The 25,482-nt window shown below is 41.4% G+C and overlaps 1 protein-coding gene across 1 annotated transcript in view; it reads left to right on the forward strand.

The window, feature by feature from the left end:
- The window catches only part of LOC134358519 (lysyl oxidase homolog 1-like), a 114,020-nt gene that overhangs the window by 40,935 nt on the left and 47,603 nt on the right, over window positions 1–25,482 (forward strand). The window contains exons 2-3 of the mRNA XM_063070826.1: window positions 20,265–20,373; window positions 21,355–21,492. Coding sequence (XP_062926896.1) covers window positions 20,265–20,373; window positions 21,355–21,492 — 247 coding nt within the window. The remainder of the gene's footprint in view (window positions 1–20,264; window positions 20,374–21,354; window positions 21,493–25,482) is intronic.

Consider the following 25,482-nt stretch of genomic DNA (forward strand, 5'->3'; position numbering starts at 1 on the left):
ACTGTGAGGGGGTTGAGGAGAGTGACAGGAAGGAGTTTAAGGCTGGTAAGGGATGGCTGGCTAGCTATATAAAACGCTACAGCCTCAAGAACAACAGTATAACAACTATTTACATAGCATTTACATTGTATTAGGTAGTATAAGTAATCTAGAGATGATTTAAAGTATACGGGAGGATGTGCGTAGGTTATATGCAAATACTACACCATTTTATATAAGGGACCTGAGTATCCGCGGAGATTGGTATCCGCGGGAGGTCCTGGAACCAATCCCCCGCGGATACCGAGGGACGACTGTATACCTCAACTCTTGGCACATTCATATGCCTGTCTTTGAGCATCTTCAAAACCACTATAATATCTGCCTCCACCTCCACCTCCACCTCCACCCCTGGCAGTGCATTGCAGGGAGCCAGCAGTCTCTGTGTGAAAAATAAACTTGCTTCACGCATCTCCACACATTAGTTTTTCCAATCTCTCCCCATGATACATGCTCTCTAATCCAGGCAGCATCCTGGCAAACCTCCTTAGCACCGCCTTTATAAGGATATAGTCTCCATATCCTTATAAAGGGGCATCCAACATGGAATGCAATGCTCCAGATGGGGCCTAGCCAGAATTTTATAAAACTTAAACATAACCTCTTAACTCTTGAGCTTAGCCTGCTCTGATATTTGCATGTTAGTTTCATTTTGTTTGCCAACACTCACATGAAGCATCTTAAGCATCTTGACATTTTCTGTCATGCTAAGGGCCAAATGGAAGTAGTTTTTGCTGCAAGTATTTACAAGGTGTCGTTAATGAGTTGGTATTCTCAGGACCATGAGTGTCTGTGAAAGTCAACATACAGGAACACTAAGCAATAAGGAAAGCTAACAATAAGGAAAACTCAAAGTTTTCAAAGGTACATTTAATATCAGAGAAATCCGTACAATATACATCCTGAAATTCTTTCCCTTCACATCCATTCACAAAAACAGAGGTATGCCCCAATGAATGAATGACAGTTAAATATTAGAACCCCAAGGCCCCCCCACACATGTAAGCAGCAGCAAAGCAACAATCCCCCCCTTCCCCACCAGCAAAAAAAGTATTGGCACCATCCACCGAGCACTCAAGCATGCAGCAAAGCATCAATAAAGACACACACTTGCAGTGCCCCAAAGACTACTTGTTCACCCAGTAATTTGACATACCACGGGCGCTCTCTCTCTCTCTCTCTCTCTCCCTAATAAGGGAGAAAGAGGTGTCTCCATTTCGCAATGAGAGGGGAGACATAACAAACAACTTGCTGGTTTACGATGTTAAAAGTCAGTTGCATCTATTTTTTCCAAGCTCTGTGCCCAAAAAACTTGGGTCTCTCGGCACGCAGCCAGCTTGCTGCTTTCAATCTTCCGTGTACTCCCAATAAACACCAATTTTCTGCAGAGGCACTGACCTCGAGTCCACCCACCTCAGAGCCACTAAATCCCGAAACTCCGAAGTTGAGCTAATCTCTTAGGCCGCGTCCTTGGTATATCGAATAACGGCCTGTTGTGAGACCCTGAGAGCGGGTCCCCTCTGGAAGGGTCTAGAGGAGTTTCTAGAAGCTCCTCTAGAAACAATTGGAGAAATATTATGTAGGGACATGGCGAGACTGCATCTGGTATATTATGCACTATTGGTTGCCCTAACAATGCAAAGATATACTTGTGATAGAAGGCTAGCACCACATTGATTCTTGGGATGGGAGAATTGCCTTTGAGAGATTAAACACAACTTAACTCTGTACCTACTGGAGTCCAGGTCAAGTAACCGCTAAATTACCTTTGTTGAGACACTAAACACAACTTAACTCTGCATCTACTAGAGTCTAAGTCAAGCAGCCTCTTTGAGATGATGGGGTATGTAGAACAAGACCTCAAATTAAGAGCAACACATTCAAGATGTTGGAGGAACTCGACAGGTTAGGTGGTATCTGTGGAAATGAATAAACAGTTGATGTTTTGAGCTGAGACCCTTCAGGACTCAAAATAATAAGTGGTTCATTTTCTTCACCCAGAAGGTGGTGATCCTTTGGAATTTTCTTTCAGGAGGGATAAGGAGGCTCAGCCACAGAGAATATTTAAGGAAGAAATAGGTAGCTTTTTAGATATTAAGGGTTATAGGAAAATGATCCTGAGGTAAAGGTTCAGCCACGATCTTACTGAATGGCTTCTATTATTCACTCCACCCATTGAACTATATTCCAACAAATAATTGGAACGATAATGAGACCTGCTTAATGATTTCTAGATTCTTCTTTACATTTAAAGGTTAAAAAATTAAGGGCATTAATTTGTCATACATAGTTTACAGATGGTGAATTTGTAGTGTAACTTTATGATAAGTGTAACTTTATGACCCTGGAGAGAATGAGCAGCTTCAAGTTCTTGGGTGTCAAGATCTCTGAGGATCTAACCTGGTCCCAACATATCGATGTAGTTATAAAGAAGGCAAGACAGCGGCTATACTTTATTAGGAGTTTGAGGAGATTTGGCATGTCAACAAATACATAGAAAAACTTCTATAGTTGTACCGTGGAGAGCATTCTGACCGGCTGCATCACTGTCTGGTATGGAGGGGCTACTGCACAGGATCAGAAGAAGCTGCAGAAGGTTGTAAATCTAGTCAGCTCCATCTTGGGTACCAGCCTACAAAGTACCCAGGATATCTTTAGGGAGTGGTATCTCAGAAAGGCAGCATCCATTATTAAGGACCTCCAGCACCCAGGGCATGCCCTTTTCTCACTGTTACCATCAGGTAGGAAGTACAGAAGCCTAAAGGCACACACTCAGCGATTCAGGAACAGCTTCTTCCCCTCTGCCATCTGATTCCTAAATGGACTTTGAATCTTTGGACGCTACCTCACCTTTTTTTAAGTATACAGTATTTCTGTTTTTGCATGTTTTTTAACATCTATTCAATATATGTAATTGATTTACAGTACTTGTTTATTATTTTTTTTCATTTTATTTATTATTTCTCTCTGCTAGATTATGTATTGCATTGAACTGCTGCTGCGAAGTTAACAAATTTCACGTCACATGCCGGTGATAATAAACCTGATTCTGATTCTGTGTTTGCGGCTAAAGGTAGTTTGCACTATTTTGTTTACCCCAGTAAGCAACTTGAAATGGGAGGCCTCAACAGGAAGAGGTCATTTTTATCATTTTATTTCCTTCAACATTTTTGTTTAGATATCGCTGTCTAGGGTGACATTTAATATCTGTCCCTGATTGTTCCTTGAGGCGAGTGCCTTGCCATGTTATTTCAGTTAAAAGTCAACCACATTTCATGTGTTTGTTGATTCACCAATAGCTCAGACTGGGTAAGGATAGCAGGCTTTCCTTGCCGAAGGACATTTGTGAAGTAAATTGTTTCATTTTGATGACCAGGAAGTTTTAACAACTTTTAGTTCCAGATTTATTTGCTGGAATTTAATTCTACAGTTGCCATTGTGGATATTCATACTTCACTGCTGTACTACTTTACCCTGTAGATTGAACATTTTGACTTTTAATTGCGTTTGATCCGAAGAAGTAAAAGTGACTCATTAACCTGAAACATTGATTCTGTTTCTCTTCCCAGGCACTGCCTGACCTGCTAAATATCCTGAGCATTCTCTCTTTTTATCTCAGAATTACAGTATCTGCAGATTTTATTTTTCGATTAGTCATTGTCTGCTACCTTGTCACTGATCTTCTTTTGTTGCCCACCCCAATCTTTTCATTTCCATTGATGCCGAAGGTTATATTTTTTCCTGAAAGGAACTCTTTCTAAACTATCCTTTCCAGGTTGACCTCATTTACATCGAACTGTGAAGTAATTGTGAAAAGTAACATCCTCTGGCTCATTGGTTATGTGGGCTAAGCTCCTGATGTGGTGGCATTTTCATGTGATATCTTCCTTTAGAAATTTATGTTGGTTGAATTCAACTAAGCTGTATTTCAGAAGCAGTATGTGATACTTACGTGCTGTATTATTGGGAGCTTAACATGTGGAACTATTCTATTGCTTTGCAGGATTCATGAATTGTATGTTCATGTACAATGCCATAACTTGGAAGCAAACTTCATTGCTGCCTGATTTATATTACTTTACTTTTTTCGCATTTGGGCTTTTTAGCTTCTCATATCAACAGTCAAATACAATTAAATACTGTAATTTAAGATAGCTGCGGTGGTCATCCTTGTTATGAAAGGTTCTTTTAAGATAAGATTCTACTGTAACAACCTCCTAATGCAGGGATTCCTAACCTTTTCCATGTCATGGGCCCCTACCATTAACCAAGGGGTCTTTGCACATCAGGTTGGGAACCCCTGCTCTAATGGTTGAGTGACCAGTGGTAACTCTATGGAGTCCTCTGACAGTGTACAACAATGAAGTTAGGTCTTAAATGTGTAATACTTCGCCTGTTTGTGTTTGACTTGTGAGGTTGCCAATTTTCCAGGTGCCTTCAATTCCCCAAGAATTGATCTCCAAATCACTACCATAAACAACCCTCGAACCTTCAGGGAGTTAAAACAACTGCGAATTAAAAGAAGCTTTCTTGAATAATGTTGCTCTTTGTTGTAAAATTATTACTAAGTGTGCACCTGGAGGTCGGGAGGGAAAAAAGACTGTCATGGGCTGTCGTCCAAAAGGTCAACTTTGAGCTTTGAATGGATGACTCTTCAAAGTTCAAAGTAAATTCATTATCAAAGTAGTTATATGTCACCATTTACTACCCTGAGATTTATTTTCTTGCAGGCATTCACAGTAGAACAAAAAAAATAATAGTATCAATGAAAAACTACACACAAATTGATAAGCAACCAGTGTGCAAAAGAAGACAAGCAGTGTAAATACAAAAATAATAATAAATAAATAAATAAAAACACTGAGTACAAAGTACTTTAAAGTGAGTCCATAGGTTGTGGTTAGGTAATGTATGAAGTAAGATGTGTCAGCTGTCGGTTGGCAGATGTTAGTATTGCATTGTTTAGTGTTGGCAGCAGGTGGTGTTATTGGTGTGTCCAGGGCTTTATCCTACAAAGTTAGCCACTTCATGAGAAGGTTGTCCACCTCAGTGTCAATGCTTATCCCTGGTTTTCCCAGTAGAAGTCTCAGTATTGATGGGCCTCAGCAACCAGTGTTCTGCCACCACCAGTACTCTACTGGGCTCCTTATGGTGAACAGCAGAGGCAGCAAGGCCTTCGAAGGCTCCTTTGCCTAACCAGGGAAATCCGCCTGACTCAATCGTCGAGGCTCACTGTAAACCTCAGTCAAAGTACATTGGAGACATTGGCTGCTGTGGGGGGGGGGGGGGAGCAGGAAGATTACTGTAATGACATTGGACTGTACGAGAAACCACACCTATGGTTCAGCACCTTTCCACCATGTGCCCCTCCAATTGTGGATCCGCTTGTCACCTGACCATGTGTTAACCCTAGGAACTCTTAAAAGAGCCTCTCCCAAAAGGGATGAATGTGATAGTTATTTTTAATTATTTATTGAAGTTAGTTTGATGATTTATATTGGTAGTTAAAAGTAAAGTTTATGGTATTGAAGACCCTTGCAGAAGGAATCTTTTTAAGAATTAGTAATAGCAAATAAGCTCAACCTTGCAATCGAACCAGCTCCTTTCTGAGAGCTGGGGAGCAACCAGAGGCAGGAGTAAAGCCACTCACAGGATTTTGGCACCCACTCACAACTGGTAGCTCATGACTGACTTGGAGAAACAACTACTGAAGTTCCCACAGCCCATCGTCAAGATCTCCTCCTGGTCTCAGAGGCAGCAAAGTACAATGTCTTGTTGGAGCTGACAGTGCCACGGGAAGAGCATCTGGAGGAGGTCCATGAGAGGAAGCTTGCCAGATATATGAAGAACTGGTCAGTGTCTGTTGGAGGCAGGAGAGGAAGGCAAAGTGCATGCCTATTGAAGTGGGTTGCTGTGGCTTCACTGGACAGTCTCTTCACAGAGCCCTCAGCACTTTGGGTATTGCTGGTACAAGGAGGGAGAGAGCCATTGACAAAATCACCGAGGTAGCGGAGAAAGCCTCAAGATGGCTCTGGATGAGGAGAGCAAGTCCGTGGGGATCTGCAGCACATGCTCTACCTGAACCCAAGCTGTGGCTTGATCAACAACGGCTGGGTTGCCTGGGTGAGGGTGTCTGATGTTGAAAGACCTGAAACACCCCATGACCCCAAGTCACATCACTGGTGATGTGTTCAGAGTATTGTGAGATGCATTTTTCAGAAGCACTCTAAATGTTCAACAGTGGTGTTTTTAATTATCTAAGAATACTTTTATGCACACAGTAGTAACTGAATGTCTCAGAATATTTGGTAAGTTCACAAATCCTCAGTTCACTCTGGTTATAGATGGTTTTGACAGTATCATTGGTAAGATTACTGCATAGGACACGGGACACAGAACAGTACAGGTCCTTTGGCCCACAATATTGGGTCGACCTTTTAACTTACACTATGACAATCTAATCCTTTCCTCCTGCAAGGCTTGTAACCCACCATTTGTGTTTCATCCATATGCCTATATAAATGTCCCTAATAAATCTGCTTCTACATCACACCCAGCAGTGCATTTCAGGTATTTGCCACAGTTGTATTTAAAAAAAACCCTAAAAAACAACTTACCTCAGACATTTCCCCAATGCATGCTTTGGGTAGGGTGGTCAGGAGTAAATCTTCACTGCGTAACAGAGTACCATCAATATCAAACTTTCACACATCTCCCTTTTTCTGATTTAAGTGGGAATAAAATTTAAAAGAACACAACCATCAACATTCAACTTGCATGGCACCATTAACGATGGCAGATTCTTCACAAGAACATTACTAAAGAACATTTGACACTGTAAAGTAATACTGGGCAGTTGGCTAAAAGTAGGGTCAGAGGGGCAGGTTTTATAGTGGTACGGTAGGGTAGAGATAAAGAGATTTACGAAGGGAATTCCTGAGGCTAGCGACTACCCTCTCGATTGTCAGCGCTATCAAATTTGAAAGTAGTCAAGTGGTCAGAATTGAGTTGTGCAATTGTCTTAGTGAGTTCTCGAGTTGGTGGAGATTCCTGAGCTGAGAAGGAGTGAGACCATGGAATGCTTTAAGTGTAATGAGAGTTCTAAAATTTAGAATTGCTTTATCATGGCTGTGTTGTTTAGAAAGCAATGGGTGGATGGATGGAGCATGGTGTGAGTTAGACCATGGGCAGTAGAGTTTTGATAACTTAAGATTAATTAACTGGTTAAATGTTGAAAAGAAATTACTCAGGATAGGTTTAGTTGTATTAGACGTACAGTTGGTGTGGTGATGAAATTACTAGAACTGCCAGAGCTGTAGGTCAGATTTGGAGTTTGAATCCTATCTTGAATATTATTGGATCTTGAATGAAGTTTATTGTCATTGGCATAAATATAATATATGCCTGGGAAGAAATGACATGAACTTAACAGCAGTACGTTTCAAAAGTACAATTAAACATAAATTGAATATTATTTACACCACAAAATATACTAACTTAAGTGTAAGCGAGAGAAGAAAAGAAGAAATATTTCCAGGGGTAGTATTAGGCGATGTTAGTGACTTCTTGAGGGTTTCTAGCAATGTCTATTTTTATTTCAGTTTTCCAGCATCTGCAGGTTATTTGACTTTCAAATAAGTTTGAACTGTTGACACTGAATCAGAATCAGGTTTAATATCACTGGCATATGTTGTGAAATTTGTTGTATTTGCGGTACAATGCAATACAATAATATTAGAGAAAATAACAATTATAGTAAGATATATATAGTTAACTTAAGTTGTGCAAAAATAAAAAAAAGTAGTGGGGTAGTGTTCATGGGTTCAATGTATGTCCGTTAAAAATCTGATGGGGGAGAGGAAGAAGCTGTTCCTGAATCACTGAGAGTGTTTCTTCAGGTTCCTGTACCACTTCCCTGTTGGTAGCAATGAGAACAGGGCATATTCTGAGTGATGGGGATCTTGAAGGATGCTGCCTTCTTGAGGCATTGCTCCTTGAAGATGTCCTGGATATCACACCTCTCTGCTGCTTAGTTCGGTCCTGTGTAGTAGTGCCCCCCCCCCCACACCCCAATACCAGAAGGTGATGCAGCCAGTTAGGATGCTCTTCATGGTATATCTGTACACATCTACACTGCTGTAACAATGCAAGCAAGTTTGTGCATGGTAAGCTCCCAAAATCACATTGACTGGGTAACCTGTCTCTGACAGTTTGAGGGATAGGATATTTTCCAGAGATGAGTTCCTATTCTTTGTCTTAAAGTAGCGCCAGGAGATCTCCATGCACCAATTGAACTTCATGTCGCTGTCTTCATTCACAGCCTCACAGTTCCTGATGAGGAGCAAGCCATTATGAATCATGCTGTTTCAATGTTAACAAGCACATTGTTTTCACAGTGGAGAGTAACATTCTGGCCTATTTCTCAGCTGGAAGCAGATATTTGTGCAAGCAAAATTAAGCTACATATTGCCTGAAGGAGTCTGGAAAGTGTCACTACATTCCTGTGGGCCTTTTACACATTTGTTACAGGCTAGAGAAGGGATTTTTTACTTTAATGTGCATGTGTGTTTAGTTTCTACGCTGTCAGTGACCCATCTAGTAACTCCGATAAAGCAGTTAACTCAGTTGACACTCATTACCTCACAGTTAGTAACCTTTCTGTGAACGGCATTTTTGCTGTATTAGGAACATTTTAATCTGCAAAATAGGAAAATGGCTTGTGTCCCTTCCAATGTAATCCACACATCATTTGTCCTGAGGTCAGCCCTACCCCAATGATCTAACCTTGCAAAGAAAAGTTCTGTAAAACGTTCTGTCTGTACCTTGAAGGTAATTGGAGGGAATATCAAGATATCTATTTAATCTTACAAATTCTGTTATTTGCCTGTGGCTGGTTACTCACTGCAGATGGCATTTACATGGCTCCTTAAGTATGGGAATTGTTTTGGTCCCAGTGTGTTTATTCATCTGTCTGTACTTAACTGCAGAACTTGCAGTTACATTTGCAGTCAGATATTTGTCCAGCTGTTTATATTAAAAAAAAGTTAATCAGCACGGCATTAAATTTTTGTGAAGGCCTGGTCTATACTTTAATGTCTAATCTTGTATTTTACAATATAAAGCAAATAGATAACAAGCTTATTGTTGAAATTGACTGCCCTTTTGAGAATGATGGTATTGATTTTTGGATCTGGATGCAGGGTATATATAATCTGGATTTATGAATTGCAAGCAGTCTGCTGAAGGAACTCAATGGGTTGAACAGCATCTGAGGGAGGAAAGGTATTATCGATGTTTCAGGTTGAAACTCTGCATCAGGCCCCAAAATTTCATCAATTCCCTGCCGCCCTCCCACAGACGCTGCTTGGCCTGCTGAGAGTTTATAAGGCATTGGTCAGACTACATTTGGAGAATTATGAGCAGTTCTGAGCCTTGTATCTAAGAAAAGATGTGCTGATATTGGTGTGGCAGTTACTTGCCAAACAAACCAAAATTGCTGAGAGACTGAGTGAGAGTTTCACCATAACTGAATAGGCTTCAATAGATACATTTAATGTCAGAGAAATGTACACGATATATATCCTGAAATTCTTTTTCTTTGCAAACATCTATGAAAACAGAGGGGTGCCCCAAAGAATGAATGACAGTTAAATGTTAGAATCCCACAGCTCTTCCCCCCCCAACTCCCCCCTCCCATGCGCAAGCGGCAGCAAGGCAACAAACCCCTCCCCTCACCCCCACCAGCAAAGAAGCATTGGCACCCCCCACCAAACACTCAAGCATGCAGCAAAGCATCAATAAAGACACAGACTTGCAGTACCCCAAAGGCTACTCTTTCAGATGGTAATTTGACATACCACAGGCTCATTCTCTCCCTAATAAGGGAAAAAGAGGTGTCTCTGTTTCAAGTTCCAAATTGGAAAAAAGTATGTTTGATCTTTTATTACCAAACCAGCAAAGACGAGCGTTCAAAATTAGCAATATTGGCAAAACTAGCGGAATTACTGAAATACGTAAAGAAAGCACAATGAGAGTAATTAGCGATATAAACTAACTTTGTGGTCAACAAAAGGTATCCAAACCCTGTTCAGTTTTTATCTCTAACTAAAATTAATAAGGACAAGCATGAGCACTCATTTGCTTCTATCATGTAACAAATTACCATAACCCATAATAAAAACACGCAAAATACAGTGCAGACTATTGGCACGGTAGCTTAGTGGTTAGTACAACGCTTTATAGTACAGGCGACGCGGGTTCAATTCCCACCCCCACTGACTGTGAGGAGTTTGTACGTTCTCCCCGTGACTGCGTGGGTTTCCTCTGAGTGCTCTGGTTTCCACCCGCAGTCCAAAGATGTACCAGTTGATAGGTTACTTGGTCATTGTAAATTGTCCTGTGATTAGGTTAGGATTAAATCGGGGATTGCTGGGGGCACAGCTCGAAGGGCCGGAAGGGCCAACTCCGCTTTGTACCTCAATGAAATGAAATGAACTGTTCAATGGCAGAGCAGGCTTGAGGGACCCTGTCACCTACCCTTCTTTTTTCTGTGACCTTGACTTGCTGTGTACAGAACTTGGCTGTGTAGTTCTTGAGCACCCAGTGGATGTGGTGAAATACAAATAAACCATTTTCTGTTTCTGCGTCCCCACAACTTCCTTCTACACAGAAGTACCGATGAATTTGATAACTTGAATTAGTATTGTTACATGTTCCTATGCTAATGCAAAGGGGCATAATTTTAAGCTGATTGGAGGAAAGTATAGGGGGATGTCAGATGTGAGGTTTTTACACAGAGAATAGTGGGTGCGTGGAATGGTCTGCCGGGGTGGTGCTAGAGGCGGATACATCAGAGCCATTTAAGAAACTCTTAAATGAATAATAGAAGAATGGAGGGAATAGTTAGATTGATCTCAATGTGGGCCAAAGGGCCTGTATTCATCTGTAGTTTTCCATGTTCTATGTCGTGAAGTGTATTGCAAAAACTTTGTTCTGCATACTGATCAGTACATTGATGTAGTGCAAAAGAAAAGTAATAACAAATGTGGAATAGAGTATTACAGTTACAAAAAAAGTGTAGAAAAAGTTTTGCACAGCTGTAACGCAACTTTCTGACTCTTGGATGAAAGTTGGGAAGAACATCTACAGTGCTGTAGGTTGCAGCCATACAACGGGCTAGGAAAATGTCAGAGAACTCAAGTCATGAAGTCAAACTGGACCTTAAGTATTTACGATTAATAAACTTAATAGCCCTGGTTATCTCCTACTAGAATGAAAAATGTTGTAAAGACCTAACCCAACCACGGTAATGCTATTACAGTGCCAGTGACCTGGGTTCAATTCCACCGCTGCCTGTAAGGAGTCTGTTTGTTCTGCTCGCGACCATGTGGGTTTCCTCCACTGTGTAAAATTTTTGTGAGGCCACAGTTGGAATATTGTGTTCATTTCTCATCGGCCCATTACAGGAAGAATGTTAAGACTTTGGAAAGGGTGCAATAAAGGTGCATCAACATGCTGCCTAGATTAGGGCTTATGAGCTATGTGGAGACATTGAATAAACTTGGTTGTTTTCTCTGGCGTTTCGGAAGTTGAGAGGAGACTCGATAGAAGTTTATAAGATTATGAGAGGCATAGACAGTGTAGACACAGAATCTTTCTCCCAGAATAAAAGTATTAGGAGATATGCATTCAGGATGAGAGCAGGAAACTTTAAAGGAGATGTGCAAGGCAAGTTTTTTTACACAGAGTGTGGTAGGTGCCTGGATCAGTCCATCAGGGGTAGTGGTGTAAGTGGATATAATGATGCTGTTTAGGAAGCTGTTAATTAGACTCAATAATATACAGGGAATGGAGAGATGTGGATTATCTGCACACAAGAAGAGAATTGGTTTGGCACTGACATTGTAGGTCAAAGGGGACTGTTCCTGCAATGTACTCTTCTATATTCAATGTTTTTTCAGGGATCTATCGACTTGGATCCCAAAATTCCATTGTGCATCAATGCTCCAAAGGGTCCTTCCACTTATTGTGCACTTTCCTCTTGTATTGACCTCCTAAAATGCACCAGATCACACCTATTTGGATTAAACTATATCTGCCATTTCTTTATCCACATCTCTAGCTGATCTATATCCTGTTATATCATTTGTTAGCTGTTATCTCTGTCCACAGCTCCACTAATTTTCATGACATCTGCAAACCTCTTAATTAGACCACCTACTGTACGTCTTCATCCAAGTTATGAATATTTATTACAAACAACAGAGGTCCCTGCACTGATCCTTGAGGAATGCCAGTGGTTACAGACCTCTGGGCAGAAAAAAACAGCCTTTTACCACTATCCTCAATCTTCCACCACAAAGCCAATTTTGGATTTAATCTACCAACTCACTGTGTATCACATGTGCATCCCCCCCCAGGAGGGGGGAAAAGATGGCGGCGCGACGGCAGCGCGCGGCCACTTCGGTGATGATGTCTGTTATCTGTCAAGTAGGGGACCATGCACAATTCTGACTTGATGGAGACAGATGAGAGAGCACAGCAGAACATCTGGAAAACTTCTGAAATGCCTGCTTCACTGCCGCTGCTACTGTGTGGTAACCGGAATCTCTGGAGCTGAAGACCCTGAAATCCTCGGCTTTGCATGTTTCAGCGGCCAGGGAGAGGTTGAAGGCGCTCGGCAGAGGATGGCGCTCGGGAGGCTGTATCGGAGAGGCTGGTCGGAAGCTCGAAGTTTTTGGACGGATGGACTCGGTGTCGGCTGGGGTCGGCTGCTTCCAAGGTATCGGCAAGTTGACGGTGCCTGGAGGTTTATGGCAGGGAGTTTCTCCCTTTTGCCGCCTGCTATCGGGGACTCGGGAGTCGATTGACTCGGGACTTTGAGACTTTTTTTTTACTGTGCCCATGGTCTGTTCTTTATCAAATTATGGTATTGCTTTGTACTGCTGTAACTATATGTTATAATTATGTGGTTCTGTCAGTGTTAGTCTTTGGTCTGTCCTGTTTTCTGTGATATCACTCTGGAGAAACATTGTATCATTTCTTAATGCATGTATGCATTTCTAAATGACAATAAAAGAGGACTGAGTGTTCTCATAATCTTTTTTTTAAAAGAAAAAAAATCCCTGGTGCTGTCTTTGTGGAGTTTACATGTTCCCTCTGGATAACTTTCAGATGCTTTTGTTTCCATCAAAATTCCTGGTTTTTAGATTAATTAGCTGCTGTAAGTTAAGTCAAAGTCAAGTTCATTATCATATGCAAAAGCACATGTACAATGAAAAACTCACTTGTTGCAGCCTCACAAGCACATAACATCATATAAGAAACATTTACAGGAAGACAAGTGAGACATAAATACATAGAACAACGACTAAGCCTATTGTCAAGCAAAGTGATTCCTCAGTGAATGGTAGGATCTGAGGAAAAACTGATGGGAATGTTGAGGGGATAAAATAGATGACTGATGGTCAGCACAGGCATGGTGGGCTGAAGAGCCTGTTTTAGACCAAAAGCCCTTAAGGTATAGGAGCAGAATTAGGCTATTTGGCCCATTGAGTTTGCTCCAACATTTCATCATGACTGATCCATTTTCCCTCTCAGCCCCAAATCTGACCATAGGATATAGGAGCAGAATTAGTCCATCTGGCCCGTCGAGTCTACTCCACCATTTTATCATGACTGAATTGTGCTCTTGTGGTCTTACATTGTCAGTCACTATTGCAATGTTTGCCACAGAGTGGTAGTCTGCCAATACATAGTCACAGCTCCTATTTGAAAATGGTGGCCTAGAATATTTAAATATTTCTTTCATAACCGATAAACTTCAGTCTCTGACAAGAGTTTGAAGGGTTAACACCTCATTAGTTGGGAGTTCCTTGGAAGGGTTAACAGTTCTTGAGTTGAGGGAGACCCTTTGAAATGTTGGCAAATCACTTAAGATCATAAGACTATAAGGTACTGGAGCAGAAGCAGGCAATTTGGCCCATGGAGTCTGCTCTGCTATTTAATCATGGCTGCTTATTTTCAGCTCCTTTTTCTTACCTTCATCCCTTCATCAGCTGAAAACCTGTCAATGTCTGTTTTAATAATACCATAAGATATAGGAGCAGAATTAGCCTTGGGAAGTGTTAACAGTTGAAAGTAACTGTGAAGGGTTAGCAGTTCATTGGTTGAGTGTCACACACACACTATGCTGGAATGGCTCAGCAAGTCAGGCAGCATCTATGGGGAGAAATAAACAGTTGACATTTCATGCCAATGCCCTGCATCAGGACTGAAAAGGAAAGAGGTAGAAGCCATAATAAGAAGGTGGGGGGAAGAGTAGAGGGAATACATTCTGACAGGGGAGAGGTAAGGGGGTTTCATGTCAACTGTTCTTCTCCATAGATGCTGCCTGACCTGCTGAGTTCAAGTTGTTCAAGATTTCCATCTGTAGGATGTCTTGTGTATATCATTAATTGTGAAATCCTCAGAGAAGTTAGCAGTTCATTAGTTTTCAGTCCATGTGAAAAGTCAGGACAACAGTATTCTGGTGAGCGTTTGGCTGAGCCACCATGAGAGAGTGAGGAGTTGAGAAATGATCCTGAATCTGAATCAGGTTTATTATTACTGACATGTGTTATGAAATGTTTAGTTTTGCAGTAGCTGTACAGTGCAATTCATAAAAAGTACAATAAATTACAATAAGAAATGTATGTTAAAAATAAGTGTAAAAAGTGAACAAAAATTGTAAGGCAGTGTTCATGAGTTGGTTCATTGTCCTTTCAGAAATTTGAGGAGCAGAGGAGAAGAATCTATTCCTAACACATTGAGTGTGTGTCTTCAGGCTCCTGTACCTCCTTCCTGATGGTAGTAATGAGAAAGGAGCATGTCTTGGGTGTAGGAGGTCCTTAATGATAGATGTTGCCTTTTGGAGGTATTCACCTTTTGAAGATGTCCTTAATGCTGGGGAGGCTGGTGACCATGATGGAGCTGGCTGAGTTTGCAAACTTCTGCAGCTTTTTCAGATCCTGTGTAGTGGGCCCTCCATGCAACCAGATTGAATGTTCTCCAAGGTACATCAGTAGAAATTTGCTAGAGTGTTTGATGACATACCAGATCTCTTCAAACTCCTTGCTGAAGAAATGAGGATGGACGGCTGATGTTGGAAACCAGGAAATGCCAAGCACCCACCAATGATGTAGCTTAAATTCATGTCTCCAATTCATTTAAACTGAGTGGAGGAACATTTAAGGAAGATGTCTGAAATGGGTTTTGTTTTCCCCCACAGAGCAGTGGGTACTTGTAAAGAATTGCCAGGGGTTGTTGTAGATGCAATGGAGACATTTGAAAGACTCTTAGATAGGCACATGGATGTAATGAAAGTGGGAGGAAGGGTTAGATTGATTGTAGAGTAGGTTTATATTGATCAGCCCAATATAGTGAGCCGAAGTGAGCCTATACTGTGCTATTGTGTTCCATGTTCTCTGACAACTCAGTAGTATATCTGTTTGTCTTGTACAATAAAACTTGTATTTATACAACTGAGCAAAATCTTTCCAGGCTATCTCATAGAAATACTGTATAAAATAAAACATTAGCATTATGCCTTGGGAAGAGATTTTAGGGTGAATGACTGAAGGCTTGAAGTTCTAAGCAGGCTTAATGAGGGAATTTGACATTGTTGGAGAGGTCAAGGGAGGGAGTTCCAGAATTCAGGCTGTTAATGGTAGAGGGATTAACAAGGTCAGGAGATAAGTGTATGAACACCACTATGCTCTATTGCCTGCCAAGTCATATGCTATCCTGATGGGAGTTCCTTCATTGTCACTAGGTCTAATATCCAGGGCCCCACGTTTCCAACTGTACCTTCCTAACACAGGAAGGGCTGCAGTAGTCAGGTAGGTAGCTTCACTACAAACTTCACAAGGGGGCGATTTAGGATGAACAATTAGTAAGAATGCCCATATGCTGAAAGTTGGCCTTAATTGGAGTAGTGGTGATAGAAGGTTATGTGGCTGAAAGGGGGAAACTAGAGAAAACATGGAGGAGCATCTTAAAACATCATGGTGGCCTCCACTGTTGCAGTTTTCCAATAACCCTAGGCCTAATTCCACCTAAGAAAAATACAGTTTTCTATTAGTAGTTTATAAATTTTTGACTCTTGTGTTTAGATCGGGTGTACATTGTGTAATCAAGAAAATATTTGCAGCTGTCACTGTGATAAAAATGGCAGAGATTACATCCTTGCTGTCTTTCTCTTAGTGTAAATACCTTGTGAGAGAGATAAATATTTAGGTCATTAATATATTTAAACAGTATTCATTCAGGAGCCTTCGATGTTCATTCCAATATCTGTGTGACATGTGTTCATTAGTTAAAAGTACATGCAAATGGTTCCAATTTCTTTCCTCATCTCATTCTAGTCTGAAGAATGCAGGCGAAGGACTGGTGGGTGTATATCCGTTAAAAGTACAATAAAGCTTAGTCTCCATCTCTTCATTCACAGGGTGTGGACATACTTGGCATTGTTGACATCTAATATCCCTAGTTATGTCGAAAGTTACAGCTCAGAAACAGACCTTTCACCAAGTTCAAATATCAACTATCAAATGCTCATTTTACAATAATCCTACCCTGACCCATTTTATTCTTCCAAAATTCCCAGCAGCCCCCTGCTCAGATTCCATCACTTACTTGCACACCAAGAACGGTTTACAGTGGCCTATTAACTTACCAATCTTTATGTATTTGGAATGTGGAGGGGAAACTGGAGCACCCAGAGGAAACCCATGAGGTTGCTGGGAGAATGTACAAACTCAGTACACACAGCTTCTGAGGTTATGGGTCTCAGGTGCTGTGAGGCAGTGGGCTAATTTAGATGTCTATGAACTGAAGAGACATTGAAGAGTCAACCACATTGCTGAGTTTAGAGTCACATAACAGGCTAACCATGATAAAGATTTGCTTTTCTGAAGGCTCATAATGAATGAAGTATTTTTTTCACAACAATTTGTTTTATGGTTATTATAGAATATAGAACAGGCGTTCCCAACCAGGGTCCAAGGACCCCTTTCTAAATGGTAAGATTGAGAAACAGGATGACTGTAGGGACTGTGCTCTCCTGTGCCACTAGGAAGGCAAAGCACGAGTACGCTCACCAAGGCTGTTTGCTGAGCCTGCTGCTGTCACACTGCTGACTCGTGACTGCACTACTAGGTTCAGCTCCGACCACGACATCAAGTTCGCTGATGATAGAACAGTGGTTGGCCTCATCAGCAACAATGAAGAGTCAACATACCGAGAGGAGGTAGTGAGGCTTGTCAGATGGTGTGAGAAAAACAACCTGAGTCTCAGTAGTTAAGGTTCAAAGTAAACTTTATTATCAAAGTACATATATGTCGCCATATATAAGCCTGAGATTCAATGTAGACAAGACAAAAGAGATGATTCTGGACTTCAGGAAGGCAGAGGTTGATCATCAATGGCTGTGCTGTGGAGAGAGTGAAGAGCACAAAGTTCCTTGGTGTGCACATCATGGATGATCTAACCTGGACCAAAAACATCACCTCAGTAGACAAGAAGGCACAGTAGAGTCTACGCTTTCTGACGAGATTGAGATGTGCAAGACTACTCACCCCCATTATAAAAGCTTTCTATAGGAACTCCACTGAGAGTGTCCTGTCTGGCTGCATCATTTTGTGGTATGGAGGCTGCAAGTCATTGGACTGCAAGACCCTACAGAGGACAGTAAAAACCCATGAGAAGATCAACAAGATCTCCATTCCTCCATATTTGTGACATTTACCAGGAGCGTTGCAGATGAAGGGCCTAAGCATTGCAGAGGATCCCTACCACCCGTCGCACAATCTCTTTGACCCCCTACCGTCGGAAGGGATTACAGAAGCATCAGGACTAGGACTGCCAGACTGTGTAACAGCTTCTTACCTTGGGCTGTGATACTAATGAGTACCCTGTCGTCACCAAGGCCTCGTCACTAGGGCAGCAGACTGTTTACTGTTTTGTGCTGTGCTTTACTGCATGCATTTTGAATGATACTAACTTCTTTCTGGTAATATTTTGGTTTGTGGGCTGTGTGTGATATATTTTGTGTGTGCGCACTGTGGTCTGGGGAAGGTTGTTTCATTCCGTTATTTTGTTTTGTTTCTGTCAGATGACAATAAACTTGAACACAAATATAAAAATATTCATGTGGATTTATAAACGGATAACGTAGAATCATGACTGGCTTCTCAGGTCCATTCTGCCATCCAGTGGGATCTTGTCTGATGTGACTTCATACATCTCCCTTTGTTCTATGTGGTTAGATTTTAAAATTGGCTCCCGCCAATGCCAAATCATTAATTGGATATCTACCAGTGTATTCGGGTACCAGTCCCACACTGCTCAACCATAGTGCCTGGGGGAGATTACATTTTGTTACTGGTGTTCTGACTTTGATTTTTAAGGCTGTTTTCTCCATTCAGGATATCACAAGATCGACATACACGTCCCAAATTGCCTTCTTGTTCTGAGCCATTTTCCAACCCTTTCAGAAGACAGCCAAGAGCCAATCATTTTGCAGTCGACTGAGGAGGTCATATATAAACAGGACCAATCAGTGTGGCAGATTTCTCCAAGGAATGGAAGATGAATTCATAGGCTGCATCTGGAGTATTGCATTCAATTCTTGTTGCCCAATTATAGGAAGAATATGGAGGCTTTGTAGAGGGTGCAGAACAGTTATACCAGGATGCTGCCATTTTAAGGAAAGGTGGGATGCTTTCTCTGAACCTATGGACGCTAATAAGATTATAAGCATCTACAAGTTTATAGGGTAGAATCTTTTTCCCAGGTGGAAATTTCTAATACCAGAGGGTATCCATTTAAAGTGAGAAGGGGTGAGTTCAAAGTTGATGTACAGGGCAATTTTTTTTTTTTTTTTACACAGGGTGAAGGTTGCCTGGAATGTGCTACTTGGGGTGGTACTGAAGGCAGATATGGTAGAGGCATTTAATAACTATGCAAGGAATGGAAGGATATGGGCATTGTGTAGGTAGAAGGGATTAAAGTTCAAACTGCATTTATTATCAAAGTATGTATACTTTATACAACCTTGAGATTTGTTTCGTTACAGGCAGCTACAAAACAAAGAAACCAAGAGAACCCATAAAAAAAGATGTGACAAACACCCAATATACAAAGAGAAAGAAAAATCATGTAAACAGTAGAAGTAAGAAAATAGCATTCAGAACTGAAGTTTAAGAAAGTGAGTCCACAGACATGAAGCCAGGCATCACTGCAGCCGATCAGGAGCAGGCGACAGCCTCCGATTAGTTAGGACTTTAATTACTGGCTTAGTATTTTCAGCACAACATCATGGGTCGAAGGGCCTGTTCCTTTGTTGTACTGTTCAATGTTCAATTGTGACAGTCCAGCTGTTTCATGCTCACTGTTGCTGGCACTAGTTTTTCTTTCATTGCTTAATTGCTTGCATTTAACTTCTCCAGGGACCTTCTATTGGAGGGTCAAACTGAAGCTGCAACTGCCTTTCTGCCCACGTTGCACAGTTAATGAGCGTTATTTGCATCAGGTTGACCTCAATTCAGGAGTTGGAATGAAGTGTCTGAGATCAGTGATACCCACGAGATATCACAGCATGAAGGGGAAGTTAGTTTTTACAAAGGCAAGTGCAGGTGGCCCTCTGAAGGTGATTGGCATGTGTAGGTAATGGAAGGTTAATTAGGTGGTTGAAGAATTGCTTATCTTGCAGAATCTAGAAATAGACTATGCAGATATACGTGCAATTATTGGCCACCGTATCAAACATCACATTTCAAATTTTACAGGAGGAGGATAAATTTTGGCATATATCAGGGACCCTCTGCAAATTTTGGCCCATTTTTAGTGGGCTCACCACTCTTATACAGGCCCAATCAATGTGGCTGTAAGTAAACTGTGACACATTCTCCAGGATGCCCTTATCTTGTCCTATATCCGTCTCATTGATTGATACAAAAACAATTGAAATAAGTAGAAGATCAGGAAAGGGTCATAAACACAAGAGATTCTGCAGATGCTGGAAATGTTGTGAAACACACAAAAACTGCTGGAGGAACTCATTCGATTTCACTTGGGTCATTCTCTTTCGGTTGGGAGATGGAAAGTTGTTCTCTTGGTGTCTAGTGAGTGATTACTGGGGCTAACTGCTCACGGAGGTGTTTTCTCTCTTTACTGCTCTCATTCAGGTCTGCCAGACCTAGTGCCGGACCCACACTACGTCCAAGCTGCCACCTACGTGCAGAGGTCCCACCTGTATTCCTTGCGGTGTGCGGCGGAGGAGAAGTGCTTGGCAAGGTATGGAGCCCCTGTTCCTGATACAGACTTTGCTTTGTAGGTTTAACAGCCCACTCGTGGATTGGCAAGAAGGTCTTCCCTGCCCTGTTAGTGTGACGATGCACTGTATGATCTGACTGCAGAATTTCTTTGGAGGGACACCAGATTTTGGAGTTCATATTCATATTCAGAATATTATCGCATGTACATCTAAACATACAGTGAAATGCGTCCTTTACGTTAACAACGAGCACACCCAAGGACGTGCCGGGAGCAGCCCGCAAGTGTCGGCGCACATTCTACCGCCAACATAGCATGCTCACAATGTTCAACAGAACAATGTAAATCAGCCACAACAGCAAAGCAAGCCCCTTTCTCATCGCTCCACCCAGCCACTTACTCAGGCAGGCCTCCAAGCCCGCTTGCTGTGTGGTCTACCACATGTGGAGAAAATAAGTTATATTTTCTCACTAACATCTGCCTTAATAATGATGAATATAAAATATTAAGTTTGCAAAACAAAATCATGCATATGACAAAATGAGTGATTCAAATGTGGGCTCTAGGACTCCCTTGTGTGACGTATTCTTACCGTAACGCTGTTACAACACCAGAGACCTCGGTTCAGTTCTGCCTCTGTCTTTAGAGAATTTGTACCCTCTCCCCTTGACTGCATAAGTAATCTGGTTTCCTCCTGCATTCCAAATACATGTGGGTTAGTAGGTTAATTGGTTTCACGGGAATAATTAGCCAGCGTGGAGTTGGGTTGGAAGGACTTATTATTACGCTATATCTCTACATAGAAAAAATATTAGTTTAAAGTTTTTTCCCAACACCGTAAAATATAACATGCACATTGCTTCTTTAAAATTTTGTCTCCTTATCCCCCACATAGTTTCTGAGTGTTTACAGATTTGATACAGTATTCAATTCACATCTACACAGTTGTGTAAATGAATTCTCTCTCCCTGGGCTCAAATCAGTTTTCTTTTATCTCTTTAGCTCTGCCTACAATGCTGACACCACAGACTATGATATCAGGGTCCTGCTGAGGTTTCCCCAGAGAGTAAAGAACCAGGGGACAGCGGATTTCCTTCCGAATAGACCACGGCACACTTGGGAGTGGCACAGCTGTCACCAGTAAGTCCATCAGCAAAATGTTGCATGGGTGTTGGGTGCTGTGCTTGTTAACTGCTACATCAGAGACACAGAACCTGTGATATCAAAGTCATTATTCATCACAACAAACAGACATTCTCCTGAAGACCTTTTTAACAGAGTACTTCATATTTTTATAACCCATAAGAACAAAGATAAGAGTAGGTGATTCAATACAATATCAATAGATACAATGACATTATGTCTTAGTAGGTCATTAGTATGTCTTACGTGGGAAAGGTTGAGTAAGCCAGGGATTTTAACTTTGGAGTGAAAGAGGATGAAAAGCGACTTGAAAGAGATGTATAAGATTATAAGAGACTTAGATTGAGTGGACATCTGATGCCTTTTACCCAGGGTGACAGTAGGTCAGAGGACATCCTTTTGGGGTGAATCGAGGAACATTTAGGGGATATCTCAGAGGTAGGATTTTTACGTAGTGATTGTTAAATGCCTGGGGTGGTGGTAGAGGCTGATATATTAAGAAACGTTCAAGAGACTCTTAGATTGGCACATAGATGAATAGAGGGTTTATGGGCCATGTACGACACAGGGGTTAGATTGATCATGAAGTAGGTTTATGTGGGTTGGCACAACGTTGTGGGCTGAAGGGCCTGTACTGTGCTGTACTGTTCTATGTTCTATGAGTCCGACAGTGCTTCAGGTGAGTTACTTATCTACAATGGGAGACACCTCAGAAGGTTCAAACACCATTGCTGGGATAAAGTAATTCACTAAAAAGTAATAAAGTAATGGACTAAAAGTTTCTGAGGACAGAGATCTCAGACACCCAAAATTAATGCTGAGGGCCTACCCTCAGTACACAAGTATCTTAAATAATGATTAATCAAATACGCGCATGACCATATTTGATGTGCTAGGTGACAATATCAGTCTGGTTGGTCACAATAATTGTAAAAAAGCATAGTCAATGTTTGATATAGGTCTATTGACTGCTATTGTCTTACATTTGTTGATGCAATTGAGACCGTCACCTGGTCATATCACTTTGCCCACCACATCTCTTATGCAGCCAGTCCCCTGCCATGGGTCAGTAAATCATAAGATAGGAGCAGAATAAGGCCTTTTGTCCCATCGAGTCTGCTCCACTATTTCATCATGGCTGATCCTTTTCCCTCTCAACCCCATTCTCTTGTTTTCTCCTCATAACCTTTCATGCCCTGACTAATCAAGAAACTATCATCCGCCTCTTTAAATGTACCCAAATGATCTGGCCTCCACAGCCACCTGTGGCAACAAATTCCAAAGATTTACCACCCTCTGGCTAAAGAAATTCCTCCTCATCTCCAATGTAAATGGACATCCCTCTAGTCTGAGCTTTTGCCCACTGGCCTCAAACTCCCCCACTCCATCTCCTGCACATCTACTCCACTTAGGGCTTTCAACATTTGATAGGTTTCAGTGAGATTCCCCCTCAATTCTAAATTCCAGTGAGTACAGCCCCAGTGCCATCAAACACGGTTCACACAAAGAACACAACAAGCCCCGAGAGCCATTCTCTCTGCTCCAACCATGCGCCATCAGATGAAGAAGAAACTTCCCAGGTACTTGCCTCATCCAAGCTTGTTCTTGTCGGAGGCTGATGAACCAAAGTGTCCTCCCTCTAACGCTGGTCCACTCCAACAGTGGCTGCTCGCCTTGTCCCTGCCTTATTTTTATTCGCCCTTGCTTATGAATTGCGATTTGATTGGGCTGCCAGAAAATGCTGAAAGCCTGCGAGTGCTCCTTTTCAGAACACTCTCAGCGACCTGTGAGTCACCTCCTGATTTGACTGGGCTGCGGGAAAATGGCGAAAGCCCGCAAGTGCCCCTTTTTAAATTTCTCTGGCTCCGGATTTGATTGTGGATGCTGGAAAAACCTTATGCTCTGCAATGTTTGTTTGCAAAATTGTCCTTTTTACTTCAGACTTATTACTGCTTACAATTTACATTAAGCATTTGAAGATCAGTACTTGTTTGAATCAATTCCTGCTATATTTACAAAACTGCGTAATTCTTTAATCCCTACATTGTGGAGTCAGAAGGCCCTTTAAAAGATAGAGGAGAAAAGAATACTTGCATTTGCAAGCACATGTTATCACCTGAGGCAAAGCATTTCAATTAAGGTAAAATTATGACACACACCAGTAATTATTTGTTTAAATGAAACTAGTCTGAAAATATTATTTTACTGTTAGCATCTTATTTAAAATATGTGAAAAGGTGAAGTTAATGAGTGTGAATTAAAATAAGTAATGATAATTGATGGGTTTGTAGTTAATAACAATTGTTAATATTCATTGGGGATTCTTTTCAAATTACGTTTGTTTCAGATTCAGCATGCATTTTTCTCCACTTCATAAATTGCTTAAAAAACAACAGTTATAACATTTATCCTCATGATTTACAGCCATAAGCATTACTTGAAATTGCATCCAGCTCGTTTACAACCAATGAAATTTTGAAATAATGCAAGCATTTTCTGGTTGGGTAATTTTTTGCTTCTGCTACTGAATTCCTTCCAGATCTGTTCAGGTTTTTCCTGGGATTTGGGAATAATAATTTATAAACACGTACTGTATATTAGTCATGGTACAATGAACAAAATGTGGTTTAACACTTGACTTGGAAGCTTTTGACTTTATCTGATGGTGACTTAAACCATATTCACGTTTGCTGACGACACCACTGTCATTGCCTGAATCAAAGGTGGTGACGAATTAGCATGTAGGAGGGAGACTGAAAATTTGACTGAGTCGTATCACAACAGCAACCTCTCACTTAATGGCAGCAAGACCAAGGAACTGATTATTGATTTCTGAAGGAGGAAACTGGAGGTCCATGAGCTAGTCTTCATCAGGTGATCAGAGTTGGCGAGGGTCGGCAACTTTAAATTCCTCGGTGTCATCATTGTAGAGGATCTGCCCTGGAACCTGCACATAAGTTCAAAGTTTAAAAAGTAAATCTGTTATCAAAGTACACGTATATATACAACCATGAGATAAGTTTTCTTGCAGGCATATTCAGCAAATCCAAGAATCATAATAGAATCAATGAAAGACTACATCTAACAGCAGGGACAAACAATCAATGTGCAAAAGCCAGCAAGCTGTTCAAGTAAAAAAGAGAAATAATAATAAATAAGCAATAATTATTGAGAACATGAAATGAAGAGACGTCAAAAGTGAGTCCATAGGTTATGGGAATAGCTCACTGGGGCAAATGAAGTTGATTGAGTTTACCCCCACTAGATAAAGTGCCTGATGGTTGAGGAGTAGTAAACTGTTCATGTTCCTGGTGATATGAGTCCTGAGACTCCTGTACCACCTTCCTGATGGCTGCAGTGAGAAGAGAGCATGATTTGGGTGATGGGAATCCCTGATGAACGATGCTGCTTTCCTGCGACAGCACTCCATGTAGATGTGCTCAATGGTGGGGAGGGCTTTACCCGTGATGTACTGGGCTATATCCGTTGCTTTTTGTAGGATTTTCCATTCAAGGGCATTGGTGTTTCCAAGATGCAACCAGTCAATATATTCTCAACCACACATCTATGGGAGTTTGTCAGCGTTTTAGATGTCATGCCGAACCTTCACAAACTTCTAAGGAAGCAGAGGCATGAAATCCCACAGCCCCCAGTGACCTTGTGATTTCAGTCTTTGAGGTCAAAGTGAGCTATGGAAGGCATCTGGTCCAGCAAAGTACTAAAGACCTGTGCTGACCAGCTGCCTGGAGTGTTTACCGCTATCTGTAACCTCTCACTTCAGCAGGTGCCTTGGAAGAACTTGGTAACCTGCCTTAGTGACTATCATCCCGTAGCATTTACATTCATTGTGATGAAGTGCTTTGAGAGGTTGTGATGAAACACATCAACTCTTGCCTAAGAAGCGACTTGGATTTGCTCCAATTTGCCAATGGGCACACTAGGTCCACAGCCGATGCCATTATTGGCTCTTCATTCAACTCTGGACAA

This window comes from Mobula hypostoma, chromosome 18 (assembly GCF_963921235.1).
Source record: "Mobula hypostoma chromosome 18, sMobHyp1.1, whole genome shotgun sequence".
Taxonomy (NCBI): Eukaryota; Metazoa; Chordata; class Chondrichthyes; order Myliobatiformes; family Myliobatidae; genus Mobula; species Mobula hypostoma.